At 41.1% G+C, this 27,019-nt stretch overlaps 2 protein-coding genes across 4 annotated transcripts; one reads left to right on the top strand and one right to left on the bottom strand.

Annotated features, from left to right (window-relative positions):
- Positions 1-219: 219 nt before the first annotated feature.
- On the bottom strand, positions 220-7,314 carry PTTG1 (PTTG1 regulator of sister chromatid separation, securin). 2 transcript variants are annotated; one of them, XM_027819649.3, is made up of 7 exons: positions 7,001-7,314; positions 6,084-6,158; positions 4,811-4,917; positions 3,922-4,100; positions 3,180-3,273; positions 1,284-1,436; positions 220-392 (listed from the first exon to the last, which is right to left on the bottom strand). In XM_027819649.3, the coding sequence occupies exons 3-7, from the start codon at positions 4,896-4,898 to the stop codon at positions 313-315; spliced, it is 594 nt and encodes a 197-aa protein (XP_027675450.2). In that variant the 5' UTR covers positions 4,899-4,917; positions 6,084-6,158; positions 7,001-7,314; the 3' UTR covers positions 220-312. The 2 variants fall into 2 exon arrangements, with proteins under 2 accessions (XP_027675450.2, XP_027675451.2); XM_027819650.3 differs by having other exon boundaries at positions 6,084-6,175; positions 7,001-7,119.
- On the top strand, positions 7,207-25,565 carry SLU7 (SLU7 homolog, splicing factor). Of its 2 annotated transcripts, none has more exons than XM_037906562.2 (16): positions 7,207-8,318; positions 9,571-9,750; positions 10,500-10,653; positions 11,822-11,902; positions 13,712-13,876; positions 14,896-14,964; positions 17,458-17,505; positions 18,126-18,257; positions 18,725-18,822; positions 19,694-19,761; positions 19,971-20,110; positions 21,083-21,244; positions 21,735-21,839; positions 21,977-22,051; positions 22,379-22,492; positions 23,454-25,565. In XM_037906562.2, the coding sequence occupies exons 2-16, from the start codon at positions 9,581-9,583 to the stop codon at positions 23,631-23,633; spliced, it is 1,761 nt and encodes a 586-aa protein (XP_037762490.1). In that variant the 5' UTR covers positions 7,207-8,318; positions 9,571-9,580; the 3' UTR covers positions 23,634-25,565. The 2 variants fall into 2 exon arrangements, with proteins under 2 accessions (XP_037762490.1, XP_037762489.1); XM_037906561.2 differs by having other exon boundaries at positions 7,816-8,318; positions 9,568-9,750.
- Positions 25,566-27,019: the final 1,454 nt, after the last annotated feature.

Below are 27,019 nucleotides of genomic sequence, written 5' to 3'. Positions count from 1 at the left end.
TTAGGCACTCAAGTAGAGATTTTGGCTAAAATTTTCCTTTGCTAAGACAGAAGCCTAGTTTTGGTTAGATTTCAGGTATTGCTCAATTGAAGAGCAAGACTCTAGTTTTGCTGCAATCCTTTGTCATCAAACAAACATTCTGTCACTGTCTAGTTTCTGGTAACCACCCATCTGCTATAGGCAAGATCATTTCTACATAGATCAGACCCAAGTCTTAGGTTATGCAAGTTAGCCTAGTTCTTTATTATTAGAAGATACAAAAAAGATTCAAAGCTATTCAGTGCTCAATTAAAAAAAGCTTCCAAATTCACTTTAAAAGTCATCACTCAAAGGTGGCAAGTCAATGATTTCATCCAAGGTAGAGAGAAAGTTGGCAGTTGATTGTAGCAATTCTGAAAGAGTTAAAAAGGGAGTAAGTCAATTTCTCATGAAACCCCACATTCTATTATGTCTTATATTTCAGAGTTTAATTGCCAACTCTTAAATCATTAGAGGTTTCAAAGATCTAAATCTTTTAGCTGGTGGTTTAGTGCTCTTGAATTAGCAATAGAATTATGCACAATACCACTTACAGACCAGTTCAGTCTGCGTAGACTATAGAGACAAACCCTGTTTCTGGATGCCTCGTGTTGAGGAAGTTACAATAATCTCAATAACTGAGCAATCTAACAACAACTCTCATGTATATACAACAAGGACTCTAGTGGCATACATAATACACTGGTATGGTTGCAAAACACAGTAGGTAGATGCAGCTAACAGCAAGAGAAATGGTCGTTCCCCATCCACGCAGTCACCTCCTTGAATGAATGTAGGATTCTTAACTTATCTGTGTCTACACAGTAGATTAGGTTGGCATATTTATAGCACCCAGGGGGCATAGATTTAAGTCTAGACCAGGCCTTTGTAATTATGTTGGTTTCTAAGGGCCACATTATGCATTCATTTGAATGAAGAGTAGGCTTGGTCATGTATCCCAGAACTAGTTTTATTAGTGCTAAAGTAATATTTCAGTAGGTTAGACTCCCAGTAACTGTTAAGGGTTGTTACCAATGTTCCCTCTAATTTTTGACAGGCTGTGTGTGCAAAAAAATTTCTGTGCAAGTTGTTGTGCATGTGGTGTTTTGCCACATGCATGGGGTTTAGGATCTGTGTGTACATGCACATGCACAGCTTAGAGGGAACAGTGGTTGTTACGCATAAGTTCCCTGTCCTCCTATCCACCCACCACCACCCCACCAACCAACAAAACAAATCACACTGAAATCCAGCCCAGGCCTTACCACATTCCCATGAAATCTGGGACAGCTTCACAGGTGACGGGACCATGTTTATACATCTGTCAGGTATATTTTTGTCAAATATCAATAGAGGAACCCCAGTCAGGGACATGTGGCTTAGTCTGTGTTCTTCAGGAACTTCCAAACTCTCAAAGTCTGTTCAGAGAAATTAGTTTATTTCAGGTTTGAGAGAGCTAAATGACTTTCCACCAGACTGCTGTTTGTGTGAAGGCTGTCCCCTTAGACCTGAACATGTGTTGAAAGGCTGACTGTTCACAGGCAGCTAGATGCTACAAGTATGTTTACTCAATAAGTTCAAGATAGCAGATACTAAGAATCTGCCAGCATATGGAATCATGTAGGCAAAGGCTGTGCAATCCATTTGCCTCTTGGTTAGAGAATACAGAGCTGTTAGAAGTGAAGTTCTACTAAGAACTAGAACGTTAAATCTGCTAGATCAGGTAGTGTAGAAACTGACAGAGGCAGTAAGGGATCCCCCTCCTATTAGGCTGCCTGGCATTTGAGGAGTACCCATGGAGGCGTGTGTGTTGAGGCATGTGTGTTTAAGAGATAGTAACTTGTTGCAAATAAGCCCTGTGGTAAGTTTCATAATTACTAGAATATATGCTTCCAAGAAAGGGCATGTTACCTTGAAGGTTTGCCTTAAGGGAGCACTGAGTTTTTCAAAATGATTTAGTTTCTTTTCAAATATACTGGAAAGACAGCTTTTAGTAATCAAGCACCTACAGTGACAATTTAAATGCAAACAATTTGTTATTTTAGATTAAGGGAGGTGTTATGTTCATAACTAAAGTGTAGTACACAAGAATGTCAGGACCACCTTCCCACTGAAGGCCTGCAACTTCATTTACACAACATCCTGGAAGGATCTCATTATTTAAATGCAATTTAGCATAAGGCATGAGCCAGCACTCAGTGCCCAGCCTGCTAGAGATTTTAGTGCTACAAGTGCTCACCCCACAGTGAATAAGTTAAGCATTTATTCAGAGCTGGCATGAAAGCTCAAGAATACCTACCATCAAGACATGAACCATTTCATCAAGTTTTTTAACATGATCTCATTCTCTCTTGTGATACTACTTCTGAAGTACTTTGAAGGGTATCAATATTTACCAAGGTTCCCTTATATTTGTTTTAGTAAGGCTTAATAGAAGTACCATCAGCCAAGATGGTACTAGTTCTGAGGAAAGGAGGAAGAAAGACTCTGGAAGGCAAATGCAGCATTTGCCAGACTCAAACATCTCCCTCAAGAGGAAACTAAATGTCTACAAAGCAATCACCACCATCACAACATATAACAGTGAGACATGGCAACTTACCAAGAAAGATATCCAAAAGCTGGATGCATTCTATCACAAACATCTGAGAAGAATATTGGGAACAACAGATAGGAAGACTAATGAAGTAGTCACAAAAATTACTGGACAAGGCACCCTCTCACAAATAATCTACAAAAGACAACATCATTGGCTGGGACATGTGCAGAGAATGGAAAAAGAACACTTACCAAATACTGCCCTTGAACGGAAGCCAGAAAATGCAAGAAGAAAGCAGAAGACTGAACAACATGGAAATTAACAGTTCTGAATGACATCAAGCACCTCAACATGAGATGGTAAGATCTGGAGAGAAGGGCAGTTGACAGGCAAGGATGGTAAGTGCACTGTGCAGCAAAGCATGAGATGGACCAAGGTCTAAGATAATAGCCAAGGGATTTCAAGAGTTACATCCAAAGCTAGCTCTACAACATCCTAGCTAAAACCCACCTATGGAAAGCAAGGTTAGGCCTTGACTTTCAGGCTCTCTTTAGGTCTACTTAAGAGGCTAAGACAAGTTCAAAGACAAATAGGTCTTATATTTACATCAGTTAGTTCTCACCGAGAGGATTGAAGGGAAAGAAGTTTTCAATTTCTGGATAGGCTTCTTCAGTGGCCACATTGCAACTTTTCACTTGAGTGGACTTTCCAGTAGTCTAAGAAAGAGTAAATGATTAGTCATCCTCCAGTAGTCTAACAAAGTGTTCATCCTCTACACTGCAGAGTCATTTGCTAGCAAGATCAAAAGCAGTTTCTGGAAAAGAATTGAGTCCCAGAATTTGTGCACATAAGCAAGACTCCTTAAGCTAGTTTTGCTTTTAATAAAATATTAATGTTCCAGTTAGATTGTTGGGAGTTCCTACAAGATCATACTTGATGCAAAGGACTCCATATCTGTCAGACAACATGTAGTTCACTAGATACTAAGACAGACCAGCTCATTTTACACAGGGCAGAGAGATTTGGAGGGTTGCTGGGCAGGGTCTACCTGATCAGGTAGACCTCAACATAAGCAGTACGCTGTATCTCATTACTTGGGATTTGGGTTAGGTCACTCCCTGCCTAACTGCTTTTCTACCAGAAAAGCTAACATTCCACATAGAAGGCAACATCTGCTTCTTCCAATCTGGGGAAGATATTAGTAATAGTATTTGGTTTCCATAAACATTGAGTCTTCCTGCACTCAGACACCATTTCCCTGTACAGAAATACTAGTATCCAGCCTCTGCTCTTATTTCCAGGAACTAACTAGGTAGAGAGCTATAGTGCATGTTCAGTTTCTGCTGAAACCTTTAGGTACGTACTTTCTTGGCAGGCAAAGCCTGTTTTTTCTGTTTCCAAATTTCCTTCTTGTCTGTGGTTCCCAAAGTCCTGTTTACATTTCCCAGAGCCTTTCTGACAGACTGAGACCGGGCTGGAGTTGCATTAGCTGTTCTTCCAACAAGTGGAGTCTGGGTCTGTGATCTTTCGAATAAGACTTTTGCTGCAGGGAGAAATTTTTTTTTTTTTTTTTTTTTTTTTTTTTTGAGTTTTACTTAGAAAAAGTCAGTACATAGCTTTGCAAGTGCTTGAGACAGGCTACTTTTAGCTATTTCAAGTTTTCTGCCTAGTAAGAGGACTTCATGACCTAGGTGCAGTCAAATGCTTCCAGACAGAGTTAAGAATCAAAGGCGTGGTCTACATTTAAAACAGATATTGGCATAGCTGTGTGAAAAACCCCATACCCAGACTAACAACAATGCTGACAAAACAACCCCAGTGTTTATACAGCTACACAGACAAGAGAACTTCTGTTCATATAGCTAACTTTGTTTGGGGAGGTACTGTTCCTATACCACCAGAAAGGCTCCTTCTGTTAGTGTAACCTGTGTCTGCACTAGGGCCATGCCAATATAGCCATAGTCTTAAATGCCTCTCTATAGTCACACCCACTCCAGTGGGCACAGAGGAAGTGGTCTCTGAACTCAGTTACAGGTTCTCAACATACCCCTTAAAAGGGAGAATGGGACAGGTAAAAGTAGCTTAAATGATGTTCTGAGAATAGTTTACCACACTGAATCTTTGCCACAACTTTTAGGCTATTCTTCAGATCTGAAGAAGCAATGAACCAGGCATGTTCCTGGTTTATGTCACTAGACATCTTGTTTTGGTTCGCAGATTCAAAATTTAATTTCTATAGCAACATATACTCACAAGATACTGAGGACAACCTTAGCCGATCCTTAGGAGCAGCACGAACATCTCCTTCATTCTCTTTGTCTATGAATATAAGGGTTGCCATCTTCAGTGTAATGAGATCACTGCAAGAAAAAAGTTACACTTGTCTCTTGAGTTACAACCAAGTCCTCAGGGAACACAAGCACCGAGGACAGTCATGACTTTAGTGACTCTCCTAATACAAGCATACATTGGGGATTCTGTCTTTAAGAGGGAGCATTCATGACTATGCTTTCCATTTGATGTTTCGTAGATAAGAGTTGGTTTAAGTGAGACCTGTCCTCATTTTGCACAGCCATACTTAGCAACAGCTGTGTATTCAACTATAAAACTTCGAGTTAAGTGGTATCTGAGTTTAGATTACAGAGGCATACACACACCCACCTTATTTTGGGCACCATATTCTTGCCAAGCTTTGAGCCGGACATATTATTGTAGGAAGTCTCACTGCCTGATCTGGATTACTTTTACAGAACACATACATTTATTCTAATTTAGAAGTCAACATTAGACAATTTGACTAATTATAAGAGAATAAACAGAACACATTCAAATGTAAAGACTACTACTTGCAAGTACAAATTAATGTTTCCACTATAATGTCAAAAATGACTGCCAAATCTGGAAACCCAATCACATGATTTCCCAGCCTGCTTTAGTAGTCTGCAGTCAGCTCCTAATTAAGGTAAAGGGTCAGAAAGAGGCAGTTTTCAATAGAGACTTTAAAGTAGGCAAGAGAACCTCAAAGGGGCATCAACTTGAAAACTTCCCACATGAGCATCATTTGTGCCTGGTCAGCACACCTAGTCTTACTATAATTTAAGGAGCTGAGACAAGACAAGTCTGTTTCCTCAACCTTGGGTTTAGTCAGTAGATTGTGGAAATCTAATGAAGGGGAAACATTTCTGGAAGATTGTTAAACTCAGATTAGTGTTACTGCACGAGAACAACTCATGCAATGAGATGGCAGTAGCTAGACCACCACTAGTGTTAGCACTTTGCATCTTGTTAAGCGTAAAGGGGAACAGAGGAAGAAGCTCTGAACAGCAAGCCAAGGTAGTACTTGTACCATTTACATCAAGAGATGAGAGGGTGAAGATTGTGCCCTGTGGGATGTGATGAAGGAAACATTGCCCAGAATGAGGTTATTTGCAAAGGATTACACTGAAGTAGATAGTAGTTTGAGGCTATCAGACACTTTGAACAGACCCCACCCCCACCCTACACTGTCAAAGGAGCCTGCACTTACCTGGCCAGAGTCCCCAGGAGGCACTAGGAGGAGCCAGAACAATGCAATTCTTAGAGAAGACAGCAAGACTCCAATCTGCAGAGGGGAACAGACTGCATAGGTGGTGAGTTATATGGGACCATGGTGCCTGTGCTCCACCAATATTCAGGAACATGGGCTCAGCTCCACCAATGTTTGGGCTTATATTTTCAGAGCCATCCCATCCACAGGCTAGACTGGGGCAACTGCCCCAGGTCTCACACTTTGGGGGCCCCCACACTTCAGGGAGACATGGGGTTCAGGGGGACACCAGGCATTAGCAGGGAACCTAGGCCCAGCAAGCAACCTGGCCCCAGCCCACCCCACTCTGCCCACCTTTTCCCAGCCCCTCTCCACTCCCCACCCCTTCCCCCAAACTCCCACCCTGCCTCATTCCAGTTTCAACACCCTCCCCCAAGAGGCACCAGGAGCCAACAGGCTGGAGCCAGGTCACTCACTGCTGCCAGCACCAGGCCCCCCAGGAGCCCACATCCCCCTGAAGCACAGGGCCCCTCAAAGCCCAGGGCAGTGTCTCCAGTCCATCCTATGGACTGGACAGCTCTGCTTGGACCCATTCTGGGCACCACCAAAAATTATACAAACCTGGCACCCAACAGAGCTTAGCCACAGCCTCATCCTAGACACCGCCATGCCACGCCCAGGGAAAACCAGAAGTAGTGGAGATTAACACAAGGCGGAAAAGGAAAACCAACCCCAGCCCTACTCCCCCTGCAAGGAGACAGCTCAGCAGCTCACTGGAGGAGGCAGCCACACGTAGAGAGAAGGAAAAGCACAGACAGCGCCACAACCCAAAGCCCCTGCAACAAACCCAGCCAGCGCCGCTCCCAAACAGCCCCAGCGCGCAAGAGGCAAGCGCACCCCCTACCCAGCGCACTCACCAGCCGCGTAGCGCAGACACCACGCGCACCCCCAAGCCACAGCGCGCCCCCTCCACTCCCCCCGCTCGCGGGGCCGTTTTTAAACATCAACCGCCCCTCCCATAGGCTGCTTGACACGGGGACTAACGTTCCGGCTGCGCCAATGGGAGACGGGATGGTTCTGGGCAGCTCTCCACCAATAGGGAAAGGAAGAGCCGCTGTCAATCAGGGTTGGGGGTGGGGCTGGCCGCAGGTACGCCTGTCACCGCCTGGGCTACTGAGCCGCCCGCCTTGCGCGCAAAGCCCAGCCCGTGCTGCTCACCACGCGTGAGGTCACTGTGCCCGAGACTGAGCTTTAAACGCTTTCGCCCCTGGAGGCTGTTTATTGTTTTGCATTTCACTGAGGCTGGGTCGTTCGGCTTTCTGGGTCTCATGAGCTATTTAGCTCATCATCTAGCCCGCTGCTAACTGTGGTGCTATTCGATACGTATTGCTTATTTGTTAAGCACAGACAAGCTGCCTGCTGGAGCTGTCCTGGCCACAGAAAACAAGCAACCCCTGCCCCCAGGCGTTGACAGTCTAAGGCCTGGAGGCCCAATCCTGCCAAGCGCTGAGCAATTCCTGAGAGGCACTGAATGGGCTCCTCTCCCGGAGGCGAGCGAGTTCAGCCCCTCCCAGAAGATGCTCAGCCCCGGGCGGGCCCTAAAATCAGGCCTACCTTGGCCACAACGACATCTATTTATAACACTCGCATCAAAACACTACCCCGGGCACAGTACCACAGCACTACCGCCCTCACTTCATAAACGCGGCAGGGCAGTATCTAAATCCAAGCCGGACTCGTTTGGGTTGGGATTTGCACAAAGAGCGTGTGGACGCATTTAATTCGGTGCCATTGAGAAGTGTTTTATTGCCCGGAGAAGCTGCGTAAGATTGCGCCCTGAGGGATGTGGTGAAGGAAACGCTGCCCAGAATGAGGTTATTCTGCGGCCGGGGAGCAGAAGGGGCGGCCGGGGGCCTGGCGGAGATGGCTGGCGCAGGGCAGGGCTCTGCAGCGTCCCGCGGCATTTCGGACCGATCTCAGGGCGTGTGACGGTCACAGTCCCTAGCCCGCCGCACAGTCACACGCGGGTGCTGGGCGCGGGGCCTGCAGCCCAGGAGAGCGGGCGGGTGGCGTCCGCCGGGGGTTGGCAGAAGCAGCAGCAGCACCCCCACGGGTTCCTTTAAGAGGCGGCGCGAGAGCCGGCGGCGCGGTGCATTATGGGATAGTGAAGGGGAGCTGAGGCCTAGTTGGTAAACACGGAGTCGGGGCTTGTCTTGCGTCGTCTGCGCTCTCCAGGTAAGTCCGGCTGCGTCCCGCCTGCTGGCTAGGCCCGGCCCGATTCTCCAGCCTGAGGCGCTGCGGTCGCGTCGGGGGACAGAGTAGGGGCAGTTGCCGCCTGGACGTGGGGCAGCAGGGCCAGGTCGAGGCACTGGGGCGGCAGCTGCGCTGCCTGGCTAGGCACAGCGTAACTCCCCCGCTCGGAGTTTCCCTGACTAGAGACCCACCCGCCTGGGAAGGGGCTCCCTGGATGCGTGTCCGCCTGCCTCGGTGCTGGGAGCCGCTAGACCTCCGGCTGCGCGCGATTCCCCGGGTCCTCCCGGATCACGAGTCTCCAAATAACTGCGCAGGCCAGGCCGTGTAGACAAGAACCGGCGTCGGGTCCCGGTGCGCTGCGGGAGAGTAGCAGACACGGGGAAGTGGCTGAGGCAGGTGTCAAGGGCTGCAACTTGGGCTCTCTGAAAGGTTCGCGATCCTGGTCAGTCCAAGGGCCAGTGACTAGCTGGTAACGAAACCAGCTGACTGTCTCGTGGGTTTTCATAGAAGGCTTGTGTGATTTGAGACAGGATTCCCGAGTTTTATAGCCAGCTTTGTTCCTACTTGTCCTCTTGGGTGAAGTATCTGACCTTGCTGTGCATTGCTGTTTTTCTGTCTGTAAGGTTGGGATAATACTTATCAACTTTATTTCCTGACTTTTTGTGAAGCCTTTTTTATGCATGGTCATAAAACGCCCTGAAGTCTTTGCAAAAGTACTGCATAAGGGCACGGTGTCTGCTCGCATCCCGGAACAGAAGTTGGTTCAATAAAAGATATATTACCTCACCCAACTTATCTCAAAAAGTATATCTCGTTCTTTACAAGAAATGTATTTTGTTAATACAGACCTATGATCTGCTTGTCCACATTGACATGTTATTGATAGTCCTGAAACTACTCACGCTGTTTTTTATTTAAAAAAAAAAAATTGTACAATTTCCTACTTCATTTGCAAGAGATAAGAAAGTATAGTGTATTGACTGTGTATTTTTCAGTACTTATTTAACTGTTTAACATGGTTATAAACCATAAATGCCAGTGATTTTTAGTTAAGCCAATATGCTTAACAAAAAACTGGAAGGAACTAAGTGATGTGAAAAAATATAAAAGATTGTGATGTCAAATAAAAATAACTAATATATTAAACATTGATTTTCCTTTAATTTTTAATAATTCTTTAGAGTATTAAATCTATTGTCCTTTTCAATATACCCATATGTGTTCGTGTCAGAAGGAAAAAGACAATGGCATCTGGGACTGTTGAAATAATTAACTCTACCCCTGCGGGAGGGTCGAATGATGTCAGCTTGGAGGAACCAAAGAAGATGACAAGAGAAGACTGGAGGAAAAAGAAGGAACTAGAAGAACAGAGAAAGTTGGGTAATGCTCCAGCTGAAGTGGATGAGGAAGGAAAGTAAGTTTCATCTAAGATTATGCTTGATTTTCTGATACAGATAAAACACACTTGCCCTGCTCATTACTAAAGAAAACGTTGAGGAAAATGGCTAGATTCCAGTAATGCTGGGGAGACTTTTTGTGAAAGCTGAACTTTGTGAATTAGCTGCTCAGGCGTAAATCATCCCCACTTTTCTGCAAGTTAGAGTTTCCTTTAACAAACAAACAACTGGTACTAATCTGGTATACAGTGGGTGGAGCTGCCAATTGTAGATGGGGGCTCTTGTGGTTGAGTACAGTGGGATTATGGTAGGGATTATGGGATTATGATTAGGCAGAGGGTGGGACTGGAGAGCCTGTTATGGAGATTCTCCATTTCTTTTCCTCTACCTCTGATCTGTACCAAAGGCTATTTCACTAACTTTGGCAGGAGTAGTAGTTATGGTGTAGTAGTCAGTTTTGCACCTCAGAAAGGGGGATTGCTCTGTCTCTGTATCCCCTGGTATACTGTAGCACCAAGCCAAGTTACTTGATTTGGAGGCAAGATGTGAGCGTATGTGAACTGACTGCAACAAAGAAAGGAAAATCATTGTTTACTTATTTTGACAATTATAGTTAGTTTAAATTCATTAAGATAATGTTTACTACGGCTCATCTGTCACAAAAAGACTAATGCTAAATATAATAAGACATTATACTGTTTTTCACTTATGCCACATTGTTTACATCATTTGCATGTGTCTAAATATTTCTGATATCTTTTTACAGAGATATCAACCCTCATATTCCTCAGTACATCTCTTCAGTGCCATGGTACATAGATCCTTCAAAAAGACCTACATTAAAGCACCAGAGACCTCAGCCAGAGAAGCAGAAAGAGTTTACCTCATCTGTGGAATGGTACAAACGAGGTGTTCAAGAGGTAAAATATCTTTATGGTGTAGCAAAGATGAGACTTGTGGAACATTGTTTTGGGAAGGGAAGAATTGTGATAAATATAGGAGAATCTTCTCTGAATGAAATTGATTTTTCTTTGTGATGATTTTATTATGAAAAGTGTTTCACTATAACTAATCTAAGTTTTGGTAACTCCGGTGTTCAGTTTTGTCCTCACTTACCCCACATGGAATATTTTTTCCTTCTTTTTCACTTGCTGGAAGAGCTGCACCCCTACACACCAAGACTGAAGAACAATTACAGTATATCTAGTCTGGTTTTTTTTTTCTGTTGTGATCTTTTCTGACTACTGAAAAAAATTGAAGCAGAATATTATTTTTTCTCTTCGTAGAGAAAAATTGGGGATGTGGAGTGTATTTTAGTGTAAGAATTGCCAAGAAGGGCTCCCAACAAGTTTGATCATGGTTTTCCTTTGATATCCAGTGGTTTCCTTAACTGTATTAAAGCAATGTAAAATTTTTTATAATCTCTCACTAACCATAAAATGGTGTTGGATTGTAATCCAGAGATTTAATTTCTTAGTTTATTTAGACACAGTGCTCCACTAATAGGTTTCAGATCTTTTCGAAAGGGACTGTGTCTGTGGGTATAGTTCAGTCTTTATTACTATTTTGATTCTCTGCATCTGCGTCCAACAAGGGTGGAATTGCTTTTTCTTTTCTTGGTAATGTAGAAACTGCTACTAATAATGCTACTAATAAAAATGAGACCACTGTTTTAAAATAGGTTATTAAATAGCAATCAAATTAAATTACTTTAGTTTACATGCTAAGGTGAATGTATTTAATTGAATAATCTAGTCTATAGGAGAAAATCTGAGAGCTCAATCCAGCACTATTAAGTTTGGGAGTTTATAGATTCCTATGATCAATTCTTCTGAAATATCTATTCCCTCTAGTTTCTATACTGATTGGGGGGAGGGGCGGAGTGAAAGTGGAAACCTTTGCCATAGGCTTTCCAGAGCATTTGGGAAACAACTGAAACTGTGTGTTTTGGCTTTGTTGAGCTAATTTTGTGTGTACAGATTCACCTTCACTTAATCAGGCTAATGAAAAATGCACATCAGCCAAAGCTGTTTATTGGAAATGTGTGGGTCAGTGTTATATCACAGTGTTTGTTCCCCTTATATTTAGAATTCTGTTACAACTAAGTACCGCAAAGGAGCCTGTGAGAACTGTGGTGCAATGACACATACAAAGAAAGACTGCCTGGAGGTAAACCTGACTACTTTTGGTGTCTGACTGTTTCTTGGAAAATATTACTGTGAATGTGCATTGGTGGAAAATATGTAGTTTGGCACATCTAAACTAGCTCTTCAGAGTGATTTTAATCAATCTCTCAAATACAGTTTGAGATGTTTGAAGGCTGTTGAACCAAACCAGTTTTATGTAGGAGGAATACATAAGGAAAAAACTGTTAGCATATCAAAAGACTTATCTTTTCATATTATTATGGGTCAACCCATATATATAAAAAAACATTTACCAATTGGGATAAGAAAACGGGCACTTCAGACTACCACATCTCACCCGTGCTTTTCTTTTCATTGTATAATTTATTGAAGTAATTGTCTTACACTGCTTTGGGTCAAGCACAGCCCAGGATGCCTTTTTCAGCTCCAAATCTGTTAAAATGGGATTTCTTAAAAGTACTCTTAAATGTCTGATGATGGGACACCAACTTCAATCTGTTCAGTTTAAAAAGTAACTTCATGTACTGCAAAAAAGCGGAGGAGTCCTTGTGGCATCTTAGAGACTAACAAATGTATCTGGGCATAAGCATAAATACATGAAAGGATGTGGGTTGCTTTACCAAGTGTTTATACCTGCTCCTGTATCTTTTACTTCATACATCTGATGAAGTGGGTTCTAGCCTACGAAAGCTTATGCCCAAATACATTTGTTAGTCTCTAAGGTGCCACAAAGACTCCTCTTTTTTTTTTTTTTTTTTTTGCTGATACAGTGTAACACAGCTACCACTGAAACCTGTCTTCATGTACTGCATTTGCCTCTGAGTCTTCGTGTCAACTTTTTTTTGGTGGTTTTTACAATCACACTTTATTTAAAAAAAAAAAAAAAAACGTTTTTTCTCTCTCCCTTGCGTGTATGACACACAAAAACAGGGGAAACTAACACAGGCTTTGCTCACATGTATGACTTTGCAGAAATCCTCTCATCTTTGTTCTAGCACTGGTACAGCTCCACCAGCTCTAGTGTAGACCAGCATTGTTCTACACTACTTGTGTTCTCCAGATCTCCTCTGATTAGGATTAGTAGTCAAAAACACCATTGTTAATCTATACTAGCATTCTTGCCATTTCTAGAAGTGATCCAATAGTGGGAGAATTCCCCAAAACTACCTCTGTTGATGCAGCCTAACTGTCTAAACAGGGAAATGCACAGTGAAGGAACTAAAAACTAATCTTCCAGTAAAGAGTTCTTTTAGGTCAGTGGTCAGCAGCCTTTCAGAAGTAGTGTGCCAAGTCTTCATTTATTCACTCTAATTTAAGGTTTTGCGTGCCAGTAATTTATTTTAACATTTTTAGAAGGTCTCTTTCTATAAGCCTATAATATATAACCAAACTATTGTTGTATGTAAAGTAAATAAGGTTTTTAAAATGTTTAAGAAGCTTCATTTAGAATTAAATTAAAATGCAGAGCCCCCCAGACCGGTGGCCAAGACCCGGGCAGCGTGAGTGCCACTGAAAATCAGCTCGCATGCCGCCTTTGGCACGCATGCCATAGGTTGCCTGCCTCTGTTTTAGGCGGTTTTGGCAGCAGTAGATAAAATAAAAGCGGCTACACTTTTGTTAGTTGTTTTAAGTCAATGTCTTTTTAAGCTGACTTCAGTATATAAAATCTAGAAGTAATAGTGGACATATATGTAGAGCTGTAGGTTGCTGTATTGTCAAGGTATCTAAGAGGAATTCAGTTTTTTAAAGAGATGTATATAAGTGAGTAATGTGGCTGTCCTGTCCTTTAGACTAAAATAATGCAAAGGTAACGGTGGCTTCCCTTTTTCAGAGACCTAGGAAAGTTGGAGCAAAATTCACAGGCCTTAATATTGCACCAGATGAACATATGCAGCCTACGCTAATGTTTGATTATGATGGGAAGAGAGATCGTTGGAATGGTTATAACCCGGAAGAGCACATGAAGATTGTAGAAGAATATTCCAAAGTTGACTTGGTATGTAGGTATTTAGGTGAATAGACTTACTAAACATTCTTCAACATGTGCTGCATTCATAATGCAAAAGATATGTGGATTTTCTCTTTGGTTATTTAGATTTCTTTACTTGTTGAACTAAAAACTCAAAAATAAAAATGGAATTGCAGAAGGATTCACCCTGTAAATGAACTGCAGATCAGAGTTGCATACACACTATTGCAAGCACTTCTTAAATTGACTTAATTTTTCTGTATGTATAATCACCAACAGTAAATACTTGATATGGGGTAGGTAATATTGATAATGATTGACCACGGAATTAAAATATTTGAGCTTAGCTGGACTTTTAATGTTTTCTATAGCAGAGATGAATGCCAATGCTGAAAGCTGACACTTTGAATTTTAACTCGTTGAAACTGACATGCCTTACTGTGTCAGCCCAATGAGCCAGAGTATTTTAGAGAATATGGACCTGTAAACTTGCTCATATTAAGTAAACTGGTTCTGACAGGAAGATAGCCTTTAGGTACTCTTCCCTCCCTCTAGTAATCAAGAGACTAGCATGATGTAGCCAGTAGCTAGGGATTTGGAAGAGCAGTATAAAAACGGACGTTGGGGCACTGGGTCCGTTGGATAAGTCTACACTGCAATCAAACACCTGAGGCTGGCCCGAGTCAGTTGACTCAGGCTTGCGGGGCTATAAAACTGCAGTGGAGGTTTTGGGCTCCGGCTGGAGCCTGGGCTCTGAGACCCTTTTCCTTTTCAGGTCTCAGAGCCTCGGCTCCAGCCTAAACTGTAACATCTGCATTGCAATTTTTTAGCCCCACAAGCCAAGCCCTGCAAGCCTGAGTCAGCTTGTGTTTCGTTGCAGTGTAGACATACCTTGAGTGGTAGCAGTTGGTTGGTAGCAACAAATTCGGGTCCTAACTAGTGCATTTAAAGTTCTAAATGCACCCAGAGGTGCTTATGATGAGTGTTTTTGATAGATCACTTTTATTTAGCAAAATAAAATAAAAACACCGTCTTTCTATATTTAGGCTAAACGTACTCTGAAAGCCCAGAAGTTGCAGGAAGAGTTGGCTTCAGGAAAACTGATGGAGCAGGTGGTAAGTAAGCTAAAACCTGGCATATTTTACTTAAAACTGAAACAAAAAAAGTGCCTTTTTTCCTTTTCTGAATAGAACTGGTCATCTCTGCCTTCAGATGCTGGTAGCCCAAATAACCAGTAGAGGACATTTTAACATATATGTGCTTCATTTGTTGTCTTATCTTTTTTTTGTGTGTGCAGATCTGAAGCTTCTGTTTTGCAACTGCTTGCTTTTCAGCACATGCCGCTGATAGGAGTAGCACCTAGCACTGGGGCAAGTGGTAGAGCAGTGATTTTTTTTTTGTCTGTTGGGCATTTTTATAAAGCCTGTTTATCCTATATTGTCCAGTACTCTAATCCTTTTTATAAAGTAAGTACGCTAACAAGAAAAATGTACTTGTATCAGGAAGTACTTTAAAATACTCTGAATTAAGTGAAAAAGGGTTAATCTTTGCTTCATAGTTAGGCTCCCATTTTCCAGTCCCGGCAATTGATGGCCTTGCCAAGGCATGGAAAACAGAGTTTAGAGAATCATGCTGTCTGTTAGTAACTTTTATTCAGGGAGTGAAATACTTAGGCTTGAGAGGTTTTATATAATTTTACTAACTTTCAGAGTAACAGCCGTGTTAGTCTGTATTCGCAAAAAGAAAAGGAGTACTTGTGGCACCTTAGAGACTAACCAGTTTATCTGAGCATAAGCTTTCGTGAGCTACAGCTCACTTCATCGGATGCATACTGTGGAAAGTGTAGAAGATCTTTTTATACACACAAAGCATGAAAAAATGGGTCTTTACCACTACAAAAGGTTTTCTCTCCTCCCACCCCACTCTCTTGCTGGTAATAGCTTATCTAGAGTGATCACTTTAGATAAGCTGTTACCAGCAGGAGAGTGGGGTGGGAGGAGAGAAAACCTTTTGTAGTGGTAAAGACCCATTTTTTCATGCTTTGTGTGTATAAAAAGATCTTCTACACTTTCCACAGTATGCATCCGATGAAGTGAGCTGTAGCTCACGAAAGCTTATGCTCAAATAAACTGGTTAGTCTCTAAAGTGCCACAAGTACTCCTTTTCTTTTTACTAACTTTCTAACTATGAAATCTTCCCATGGATTGATTTGTCAATGGTTAGTATGAACTCGGTTCAATATCTGAAATCCACACTTGTTCAGATTTTTGTGCCACTATTTGTCGTTTCTTGGTTAACCGTTATTTTGAGGTTGGGGAATATCAACACACATTCCTCTTAGCTTGCAGATCTCTTTGCTGTGGCTTTAGTTTTCATTTTCCTTCTCACTAGTGGCTCTTGGATTATAATTAGGGCCTTAGTAATTAAATTAACTGAATATTCTTGTAAGAGGGTTTAATGGTAACTTTGCATGTCTTCAAAAAAAATTAAATATAAAGAGATGGCTATAAGTGAGGGGTAGTTCTCAGAATATAGTATACTGTGTTTACTCTGTTACTGATCAGCAACAAAACAAAGAATTTATGCCATTTGTCCTCCATTTTCTAGGGAATGTAACCACAAATTTTGTCCCTAGACGGCCGAGTAAACTTGGTCTCTAATCCTGACACAGGATATACTCTTCTTCCTAAGGACTAAACAGAACAATCAGAGCTAATTAAAGATAGCACCCATCTCTTTCCTTCTACCTGCCCCAGCAGGAACCTCCATCTCCCTCCCAGAGCCAAAAAGAAGGCCCTTTCACTCTCCACAACAAGCCATTCTCGGGGGGGTGAAGAACTTCATGCTCTTTGTTTCCCTTCATTAAGTGGTCAGACACTCTCTCCATAGTTTCATCCAAATGCCAGATCGCGTTCAGCCTCCCCCGGTGACTCTGGGCATGAGGGAGGTGGCAGACGTGGAGCATGTGAAGAATGCAGGGAAAGATTTCTGGGAGAGAGAATGTGGAGTGGGACTAGATGAGTTTCTCCTAGGACTCCTTGTCCTTCCTTCAGTGTCCCCGTGGATCTTCCCTTCTCCACTCCAGAGGTCACCTCAACCTGGAAATTAATTGGTCCCTCTTAAAACACTTCAGCTGACTTCCTCTGGGTTAAACCAAGGGTTCTGGTCTCTAAACAAAAATGACTAAGGTACTTTGCAACCCTGTTAAATCATCAATTCCAAAATACTTTTGAAATGTTAAGGTCTAATGAGACATTAATTTGGAACTATCAGTGTTGATAGACAGAAGAACTGACTTTATGCAACACTCTCACAGTTCAGGGACTCATCACTCTTGCGAGATATATAGTGGTTTGATGTGAAAATAATTAAAATATTTCTCAAAAAGGTTTCTGTGCTGTGAGAGGCTTGTAAACTTTCAAGCAAAAAATGTATATCACAATGATCTGTTCTGCAGTTTGTTCCATGGTTATCACATTTGTCTTCCACTGCCTTTGGGATAAGCCCTGCTTTGATTGTCCAACAATTTCCTCTACTTTCCCCTCCCAAATATCTTCCCACCCTAAAATTTTGTATTCTCTGCTCACGTGCTCTTTTTTTTGCTGTAGAACTCCCCAAGACACCACTGGGAAGAGGAGGAATCAAATTCACAGACCGTAAGACACTTATCAAATGATTCACTCAAAGGAAGGAAAACCAGATGCTGGATGGGGTTGGCATAAGACCTGCTTTGGTGGCTTCATGCTATCTATGGATTCCCTGAGCAATGGAAGCTCAGCAGGGGCAAGGCCTGGAGTTACTGGCTTTGCAGCTGCTTTGTGCTGCCAGAGTGGTGCAAAGTAGCTGGAGTTGGGTTCCAGGATCTGGCTCTTTGTCTTTGAATCTTATTGTGGTACAAACTCTTAGAAACAAGTTGTCAGGCTGGAGAATAACTGACTTTTAAAGAAAATCCAGGCCATATCAAGAACAGTGGCCATATTTTTTTAATTGCAGTTTTATTTTAAGTGTATTTTAACTCTTGGGTTTCATAAGTAGAAATGGAAATCCTCTAACAAATTTATTTCTAAATTTTTTCAGTGTAACTGTAGAATAGATTCTAACACTTAACCCAGAATTTACATTGCAAATGCCTAATTAGAGAGACTGGGGGATGGGCTGAGGGGTTCTTAAAAATTTTTTTAACTAATCAATTTAAACTAATAATCAGGTTGTTGTATTTATTTCTAGATTGAATGCCCCATCATTTTACTTAGTAGTTTTCTGACTCTGTTTTCAGGAAAGAGATCATAACAGTGAAGGTGAGGATGAAGATAAATATGCAGATGATATTGACATGCCTGGACAGAACTTTGACTCCAAAAGACGTATTACAGTCCGAAACTTGCGTATTCGGGAAGACATTGCTAAAGTAAGCCACAGCAAATGAACTGGGTTATATTATGACTTTTCTCTTAATAAAAAAAAACAGTTTATAACCTGTTGTTTCTAAGGTTGTGTTCTCTTAACTAGTAGTTCTGACTAGTGGATTCAGTATGGGGCTTGGAGCCTGTAGACTTAGTTTCTGTTCCTAGCTTTGCCACTGATCTTCGTATGTCACCTTGGGTAACTCATGACCTTCCTTTACCTATTGCCCTTTTGTCAAAATATAAAAATTCTGACCTTTAGATAGCGCTTTTCACCTACAGAGCATCAAGTGCTTTACAAAGGTAGGCAAGCTATCATGGTTATCCCAACTTAAAGGAAGCTGTTGTAATACCAGTTGGAGGCATGTCATCTAACACTTTAAAGTATCTATGAAGGTATTACAGTAATATTTTCAGTTCTGTTAGCATCCCAGATTTCTAAGTAAACATTTTGTATGTCTCCTTATTTTAGTACTTGAGGAATCTAGATCCAAATTCTGCCTACTATGATCCCAAAACGAGAGCAATGAGGGAGAACCCATATGCCAATGCAGGCAAGAATCCAGATGAGTAAGTCTGAAACTGGGATTTTGGCTACACATCTATAACAAAACCAGATAGAGTTAAAATTGTCTTAATATTAACCTTGTTTCTCTTTGCTGTCCTCTGTATCTTGCTACCAATGAGCGACTAGTCAGTTATGGAGGAAGGAACCTTTTAATACTTTCTTGGTTACCTTCTTCTGCTTATTTTGTTTTTTTCTTCTAACTTACAAGAAGCACACACAGTGCTGATGAGGATCATTTTGTTGAGAGTTGATACTTTAAAGTGATCTTGTCAATTTAATTACCATAGGATTGATACTAAGTTTTTGAGTACAAATTGTAAAGTGGGCAGAACAGCAAATTGCAGGTTACAGCAGAACCCCTCTAAAGTAGAGATGGTATCTCTAGACCACAGTGATGTATATGTAAATGTATTTCAGTGGTTGGATGTTTGCAGCTATTCTCCTCTTTACGTGCAATTATCACACCAGAAATAACTGCCAAATTCAGACAGCCCACTGTCCAGAATTTGAACTTCATGCTTCCCTGTCAAATACTTGTTAGAATCCATAGGTTGGCCTCTTGCTCCCCAAACCAGCAAGTATTCAGAATGTTGCAGAGCTAATGTGTTAACTCTCAGGGAGAAAGCAGAGGAGTAGTGATGTGAATTACATTTGTGTATGTTTTTCTGTGGCCCAGGTAGGGAATAGAAACAATGTTGCAGGAGGGTCTTACCATTTTGGGAGTCTTGGTGACGTGTTCTTTTCAAGCAAGAGAGATTCACAGTTAACAAAAGTAACGATGCCAAAAATGGATGAAAGAATTTATGTGCTTAACAGAGAGTAAGGGTGTTGCACATTACTTAAATAATTGTTTTTTGGGGGTTTTTTTTGTAGAGTTGGTTATGCAGGTGACAACTTTGTTCGTTACACTGGAGATACCATTTCAATGGCACAAACTCAGTGTAAGTATTTCATTAAATCAATTTTTAAGGTATGATTTTTCTGAAGTTCCATATTTCTGTGCCAAGGAAGAAATGTCTCTTGTTACAGGTAAACTTGACTGCATGATGATTCTTAGACAAAGAATAGGTTAAAGGTCCTATTTGAAAAGCATGTATAGGATTCAAAATGATCATTTTAATTAAGTGATGGCTCTTTGTTTTATATATAGTGTTTGCTTGGGAGGCTTATGACAAAGGCTCCGAAGTTCATCTTCAAGCAGACCCTACAAAACTGGAACTCCTGTACAAATCCTTCAAGGTGAAAAAAGAAGATTTTAAGGAACAGCAGAAAGAAAGCATCCTAGAGAAGGTAACAAAAACAAATGCCCAACGAACAAGAATGCTGTAAAGAGCGGGTCCAGCTTGGGTTTTTTCTTTTTTCATTTAAAAGAAAACAAAAATAACACATTATTAGTGCGGGCCAAACCACCTGTTAACCTTTCCGATCAAACTCTAAAATTATGTAGTCTTTACCTGTTGTGTCTGGTAAGTTATTTAATATAGACACATTAGTATAGCTGAAGGTCTGTTAGCATTTTCTGTGGTCACGGGCCTCATCCCTCAGCTGTCAGAATGTACCTCTGGTGAAAACTTGTCAGTGCAAGATGTGGGGGTCTGGATTTATGTTTTAAAATACACACAAGTGGTGGAAAATAGTTTTTGCATTGTTAAAATTGATCTTTTAGGAAGAAGATAACTTGGAATAGTTTAGACTAAGTATTTGCAAATATTTCACAACACACACAACATAAGTGCTTTTCAAAATCTTAATTTTCAGACTTTGGGATTGCCATAATGAGTGCAGTTTTTTAGATGAACATTTTTCTATTTTGCTGTATTACGATCAGTTTTACTTAGACCACGTGGTAAAAATAAATCATGAAGGTGCTAACATTTGTTAAGCACAAGTTGTTGACAAACTGTATTGTCTAATTGTTCTATACTTGGATTGTTTTTCTAACTTTTTTGCTTTGAAAACTTGTAGTGGGTTAAACGAGATGTTCTATACGTAAATTGGGATATAGCACTGGAGCTGGTAATATTTCTTCAAACAAAAAAAATATGAAGTGTTACCACCGTAGCAGAAATTTGAATCTTTAGCTAGTAAATCAGAAGCACAAAAAATGGATCACTGTTTACATTTTAATGTTCTAAGTGCTTGCATAGCACCCAAAGCCCAGGGAAGGTAGTGAGGTGATGAGTTTGAAATGCAGTTGCAAGTCTAAATGACTTTTTTTTTTGCTATAGATCTTCAAAAATGTTGCTTGTATTGTTGTTGTAGTATGGAGGACAAGAACATCTAGATGCTCCACCAGCTGAACTGCTGTTAGCCCAGACAGAAGACTATGTGGAGTATTCTAGGCATGGAACAGTCATCAAAGGACAAGAGAAAGCTATTGTCCGTTCTAAGTATGAAGAGGATGTAACTATCAACAACCACACAGTAAGCACCTACGTTGAAAAACAATAGCAAGAGCTAAATTTCCTGGTAAAGCAGAGGAAATATGATCAAGTGCCATGGGAACCGATGCACTGTCACTAAAGTAGTGAACTTATCTTTTTGGATAAGTTGCTTGCTTAAGTCTCTCTCCCTCCAAGTAGGAGAATTTAATTATCGCTAATAGGAGCTGTGTGTGAATCAAGTGGAGCGTATGTGGGGAACTTTCAAAGGCACAAATGGCAGTTATGCTTCCAACTCCCCTTGAGTTGTAATAGGAGTTGGGCACCTAGCTGTCCTTTGCCTTTGAAAATCTCCCCCATGTGCTAATTCTTGTAGATCTTCAAAGTTCATCAGTTTTCCCTCCTAAGATTTTTGGATGAACTACTACTTTTCTGAAAAGAGTTAAACAAAAATCATGTATGATTTGCAATGTTCCTATTATGTGGCAATGTTCCTATTATGTGATTGCTTCAGTACTGTGTTTGTCTTGCAGTGTATATGGGGTTCATATTGGAAGGAAGGCAGATGGGGATATAAATGCTGCCACTCATTTGTCAAGTATTCCTATTGTACAGGAGAAGCTGGGAAAGAAATCGCTGTAAGTATCACTTCGTTTTTAGACATTAGAACAATGGGATGCTGCTATAAAAATACGGCTAATAATTCAACTTGTCTTTCCATTTTGGTACATGCATAGTGAGTTTTCATGCCCTTTTTTTAATCTTCATTGTGCAGAATACTGCATTAGACTTACCAGAGGAAAAACCTACAGAGGAAGAGTATATGGCAAAATCCAAAACGTTGATGGAGGTAGGTTAGCTCCCCTCCCACATGTCTTCCCTTTAGAAAAGGATAACTACTTTAAAAGATTGTGGGAAGGAAGATTTTTGCATTCTGTTAATCTGGAGTTTTAAAAGGTGGAGTGGTGTAGTGACTGTACTACAAAGATGCATGGGCCAACTCTTCTGAGCTTGACTAGGAGATTTATAAAGTATTGGATCATTAATGTCTCATCTCTCAATGTTCCCAAACTAAACTCCTGACATATAGAGTTGATAGACCCTAGAGATAAGTTCCTTGGACATGCATGTTCATAACCCATGGCATTTGTCTAAAACTCCTGCTTTCCTCCTCCAGATACATCAAGAAAAACAGAAAGATGAGAAAAAGAAGAAAAAGAAGAAGCAAAAGAAGAGTCCAAATTCAGATAGTGAGGGTGAAGAGAAAAAGAAACATGAAAAACTGAAAAAGGTGCACTGTGCTTTTTCAAACAGAGTTCTTGTTCTTCTTAAGAGATATTTGGTCAGTAGTATGAAGGTCCCAAAATCATGGTTCTTGTGGTGTTGTATATAGGGTTTCTCTTCTGTTGACTCTGAGTTGAAGTGACTTTTAGACAGAGTTGTGTAGCTGCTTTGAAGTAAATGGTAAGAACAGTGGGTGATAGCAGAAAAGTGGAACACCAACCTAATTAATCGTGTGAAGCAAGGTGGGGAACAAACCAGCAAAACTCCTCTCTCCTTAAAGTGCCTTTTATCCCAAGGAGAAAATTAGGCCCTATCCTGCAATTGATGGCGTGCATGAGTAGATTACGGCAACTGTACAAAGTCCCAATGAAGTAATTGAATGGGGCTCCACAGAAGTACAGCAGTCTGCCCGTGTACTATCAGTTACAGCATGGGAGTCTTACACTGATATACTTTAGCAATCTTTTGGATAATCCACAGCTTCTGCTGAATAGCAAACAGTAGCACTACAGTAGGGAAGGAATATTCAATGTCTTTAAAAAAAAAAAAAAAAAAACGGGGGGAAAAGCTATCCTTATTCAGTCTGGATGAAATTCTCAAAAGTTCTTAAGTCACTAAAACGCATTAGAGAATTTCACCCTTTATGTAAACTTAGCTGAAAATTCAGGAATCCTTAAAATTACCACACCCTAACATCCTACATTTACACAAATTTTAAAATGGCTAAATTAAATAATACTGTGAACAGAGAAAACTGACAGCAAAATTAAAACATTAAGCGTGACAAATTCTAATTTGGCACAGTAGTTGGAGGTTAAACACTTAAGGCTTGTAGGTGTAAAATAAGAACTAGCATTAGCTGTTTTGTGTGGATTAACTAAAAGTACCAGCAGCAGACAGAACAGTGGGATTCTATAAAGTACTAGAATCTGTCCTGATTCTTAACCTCATTTCTGCTTTTACTTCAGGCATTAAATGCAGAAGAGGCTCGTCTCCTCCAGGTTAAAGAAATCATGCAGTTAGATGAGAGGAAGAGGCCATATAACAGCATGTATGAAACAAGGGAGCCTACAGAAGAGGAAATGGAGGCTTATAGAATGAAACGCCAAAGACCTGATGATCCCATGGCCTCCTTTCTTGGACAGTAATTATGTGAAAGACATTCCAGCATACAGTTCTTGGCTATTGTATATGATACTTGGTAAACCAGTAACTGGAGCTTTTCTTTCCACGTTTCTGTAAAAAACTGCACAAGTCTGCTTTGCAGAAATGGCCTGGCTTTTGCCAGGGAAAAGAAGTCTATGAATGAAGTTAACGGCTGGTGCTATAAGCATAGTAGCGCTTTCCTTTTTTTGAAAAGTATACTTGGTACAGACTTGTATTACTGAAAGGGTAAGTTGATACCTTCTAAAATTCATCGTAACAAGTAACGGGAGAGAGGAACCTATAAATTCAGGAAAACAAACTGCATCTAAACCAGTTGGCCAGCAGGTGTCACTGTTATGTAAAAACTGATGAATGTAACACAGACTATGTCTACACTAGGGACCTTACAGCAGCAGAGCTGGACCGCTGCAGCTGCGCCACTGTAAGATCTCCTGTGTAGCCGCTCTGTGCCAGCAGGAGAAAGCTCTACAGATGGCATAACTAAACCACCCCCAACAAGCAGCGGTAGCTATGTTGGGGGGAGGCGCTTTTGTCAGTGAAACTTCTGTTGGTTGGTGGGGGGGGGTATTTTTTTCACACTCCTGACCGACAAAAGTGTTTATGTAGACAAAGCCTTAAAAGTGGTAGGGTTGGATGACTGTAAGATCTTAAGACTTCTCTTATGTGTGGCTCAGTAGGAGGGAAATAGTCATTCTTTATCATTTTGGTAATTTTAGGAATGCAAAAATGTGTAAAAACTGATGTGATTTGATGTACAGACTTGGTTGAATGTAATATAAATGTTAATGCTGTCTGGTAACTGGGAATATTTTACTCTTGTCCTGAAGAGGTTGCAAGAAGTTGATATACTACACAGAGCTTTGAAATTCTTCCTGTGTTTTAGCTAACAGTGTAGCCTTATGCATACACCCCGATATGCAATGCTGACATCCAGTGAGATAAATTGCATTTATCATGAAACTTTGACGGGTTTACCTGCTCTGTCCATACTCATACATGTCCAACAAAATTCAATCTCACAATCTAAACATTTGAGCAGTTCAAACAGCCAACGTTACTATTATGTATTTTAAAAATAAAAAATGACCACATTTCTTTAACCCTTTGCTCCTATCAAAACTCCATCTTGCAATATTAAGTTTAAGGTCCAATATCTTATGGTATCTCAGTTAAAAACATGCTGTCCACACCATTGGAAAGTTGTGATTCCCAGATTTCCAAAGAGGCAGAGATGCAGCTTCTGGTTCTGTCCCTGGATGGCTGAGATATTGGATATGACACTTTCAGTATAAACTTTTAAACATTTATAAGAAATATTATAAAATCTCTCTCTCTCTCCCCCCCTCAAAAGTCTGTATGGGTGAATTAATATTAACAGAACCTAGCTTTACAGCTAGAAGGATTAAGAAAGCAGTCCTAATAGTGTTTTTAAAACATGTAATTTTCTCTTAAATATGGGATATATCAATTTCTAGTGGTATGATATAGGAAGCTTTATTAGCTTGTTTGAGTTATGCAGGTCATCCCTGAATAGCAAAGTCAGACATCTGGGCGTCCTCCTCCCATGCTAATATTTTTTCTACCATAACCATATTTTTCTTATTTTTTTAACTCTTTTATAAATAGAAGCCCAATTTCAATGTGGAAAAAATACTGACATACCATACCATTTCAAATAACTAGGAAAGTTATCATTATCAGTTAAAATCCAGCGTGTTACAGTATACAGTTAGGTTGATTTCTTGTCACTCCATTTTGTATTGCATTTGTCTTGTCCCTGTTTTTAATGCTCCTGTCTGCTCTGGAGCATCTTTTACTTTCAGACCATTCTGATTAATACAAAAACTTCAATAAAAAATAAAAGCTACATGTATCTAACACATAATGCACGCAAGAGAAAAGAAAAGCTCTAACAACTAGTGTTCTGGTTTTGTGAGTTGTTTAATTTAAAAAAAACACAACACTGATTTAGCACATCAGCTAGAGTTTAGAGTAAGATGCACCTATCAGAATAGAATGTGGCTCTACACAAAACTCTTAAGACTAGCAGCATAATTTCTCAATTCCCTTTGGACCACCTCCCTCAATTTCCTTTGATACTGTAATACTGTCTGGTGGGGGTCCAGGAGTGGCTCATGATTGTGAGTGCCTGCCTTTGGGCAGAGTGTCAGAAACAGTGCATATACCTAAACTGGTAGTAGGTTCTATAATGCAATTTCACTAAGCTAGTAAGAAATGTGAAGTCCTGGCTCACTGTGACAGTCTCACCATGGAGTCACAGAAGGTCCCCTTAGAGGCTCCAGTCTACGTTGCCACCTAGACAGAGTGGACTTAGTGATAAATAGTCACACCAAAAATCACACCATGTTCAGGCTACTTCTAATCCCAAGACACCAGTCACTTACCCCAGATCAGTTAGTACCCTAGATCAGTGTTGGGCTACCTGTGGCCCAGGGACTGCACATGGCCCGTCAGGGTAATCTGCTGGCGAGCCGAGAGTCAGTTGGTTTACATTGGCATGGCTGCCTGCAGCTGCCAGGGGCCGCAGTTCACTGTTCCCATCCCATGGGAGCTGCAGGAAGCAGCGGCCAGCACATCCCTACGGCCCATGCCGCTTCCTGCAGCTCCCATTGGCCAGGAATGGCAAACGGCAGCCCCTAGGAGTTGCGGGCACCCATGCCTGTCTCACAGCCTGCCAGTGGATTACCCTGCCAGGCTGCCCACCGCTGTCCTAGATCTTTGAGCAGATCTGTAACCAATCTTGTAATACACTATCTAAAGGTTTATTAAGTAGGAAAGAGAAATGAGTTATTTGCAGGTTAAAGCAAGCAAAGATATACACAAATGAGTTACCATCTAAATCTGAAGCACAACAGTTGTGATCTGTCAGTTTAAAGTGTCTTTCAAGGTAGACCCAGGGGGTAACCCCTGGAGACCTCTGGCTTTAGCTTGGCTTCTCTGGCCCCATTAGAGTTCAAACAGCAAAGAGATGAACAATCTTCACATCAACTATTTTTATTTTCTTCTGCCATCATTCAGAGTGATAGAACAAGGCATTCTGCACTTCTCCATTGGTGCAATAGGGCTATTAACCAATCCTTTATATTGCAATGTTCCTTGAGGCCCATCTGATTTTGATAGTTCTTGGAGGGGGAGGGGGAGGAGCAACACTCTTCCCATCAAGTTATAAAGCAAAACTTACAATTTCCTTATAGCCTGGAATACAGACATTACAAGTAATGAATGCAGCAATTCACAACCATTTCACAGAGTTTTAAACACTAAATACATTCTTATAAGACTGATACCTACTGGTTTAATACTGGTCTGGTGTTCAACTATGAGTTTGTCAGTTCTTAGCTAGTGC

Source organism: Chelonia mydas, chromosome 8 (assembly GCF_015237465.2).
Source record: "Chelonia mydas isolate rCheMyd1 chromosome 8, rCheMyd1.pri.v2, whole genome shotgun sequence".
In the NCBI taxonomy this organism is placed as follows: domain Eukaryota; kingdom Metazoa; phylum Chordata; order Testudines; family Cheloniidae; genus Chelonia; species Chelonia mydas.
This window is presented reverse-complemented; position numbering and strand designations above follow the sequence as displayed.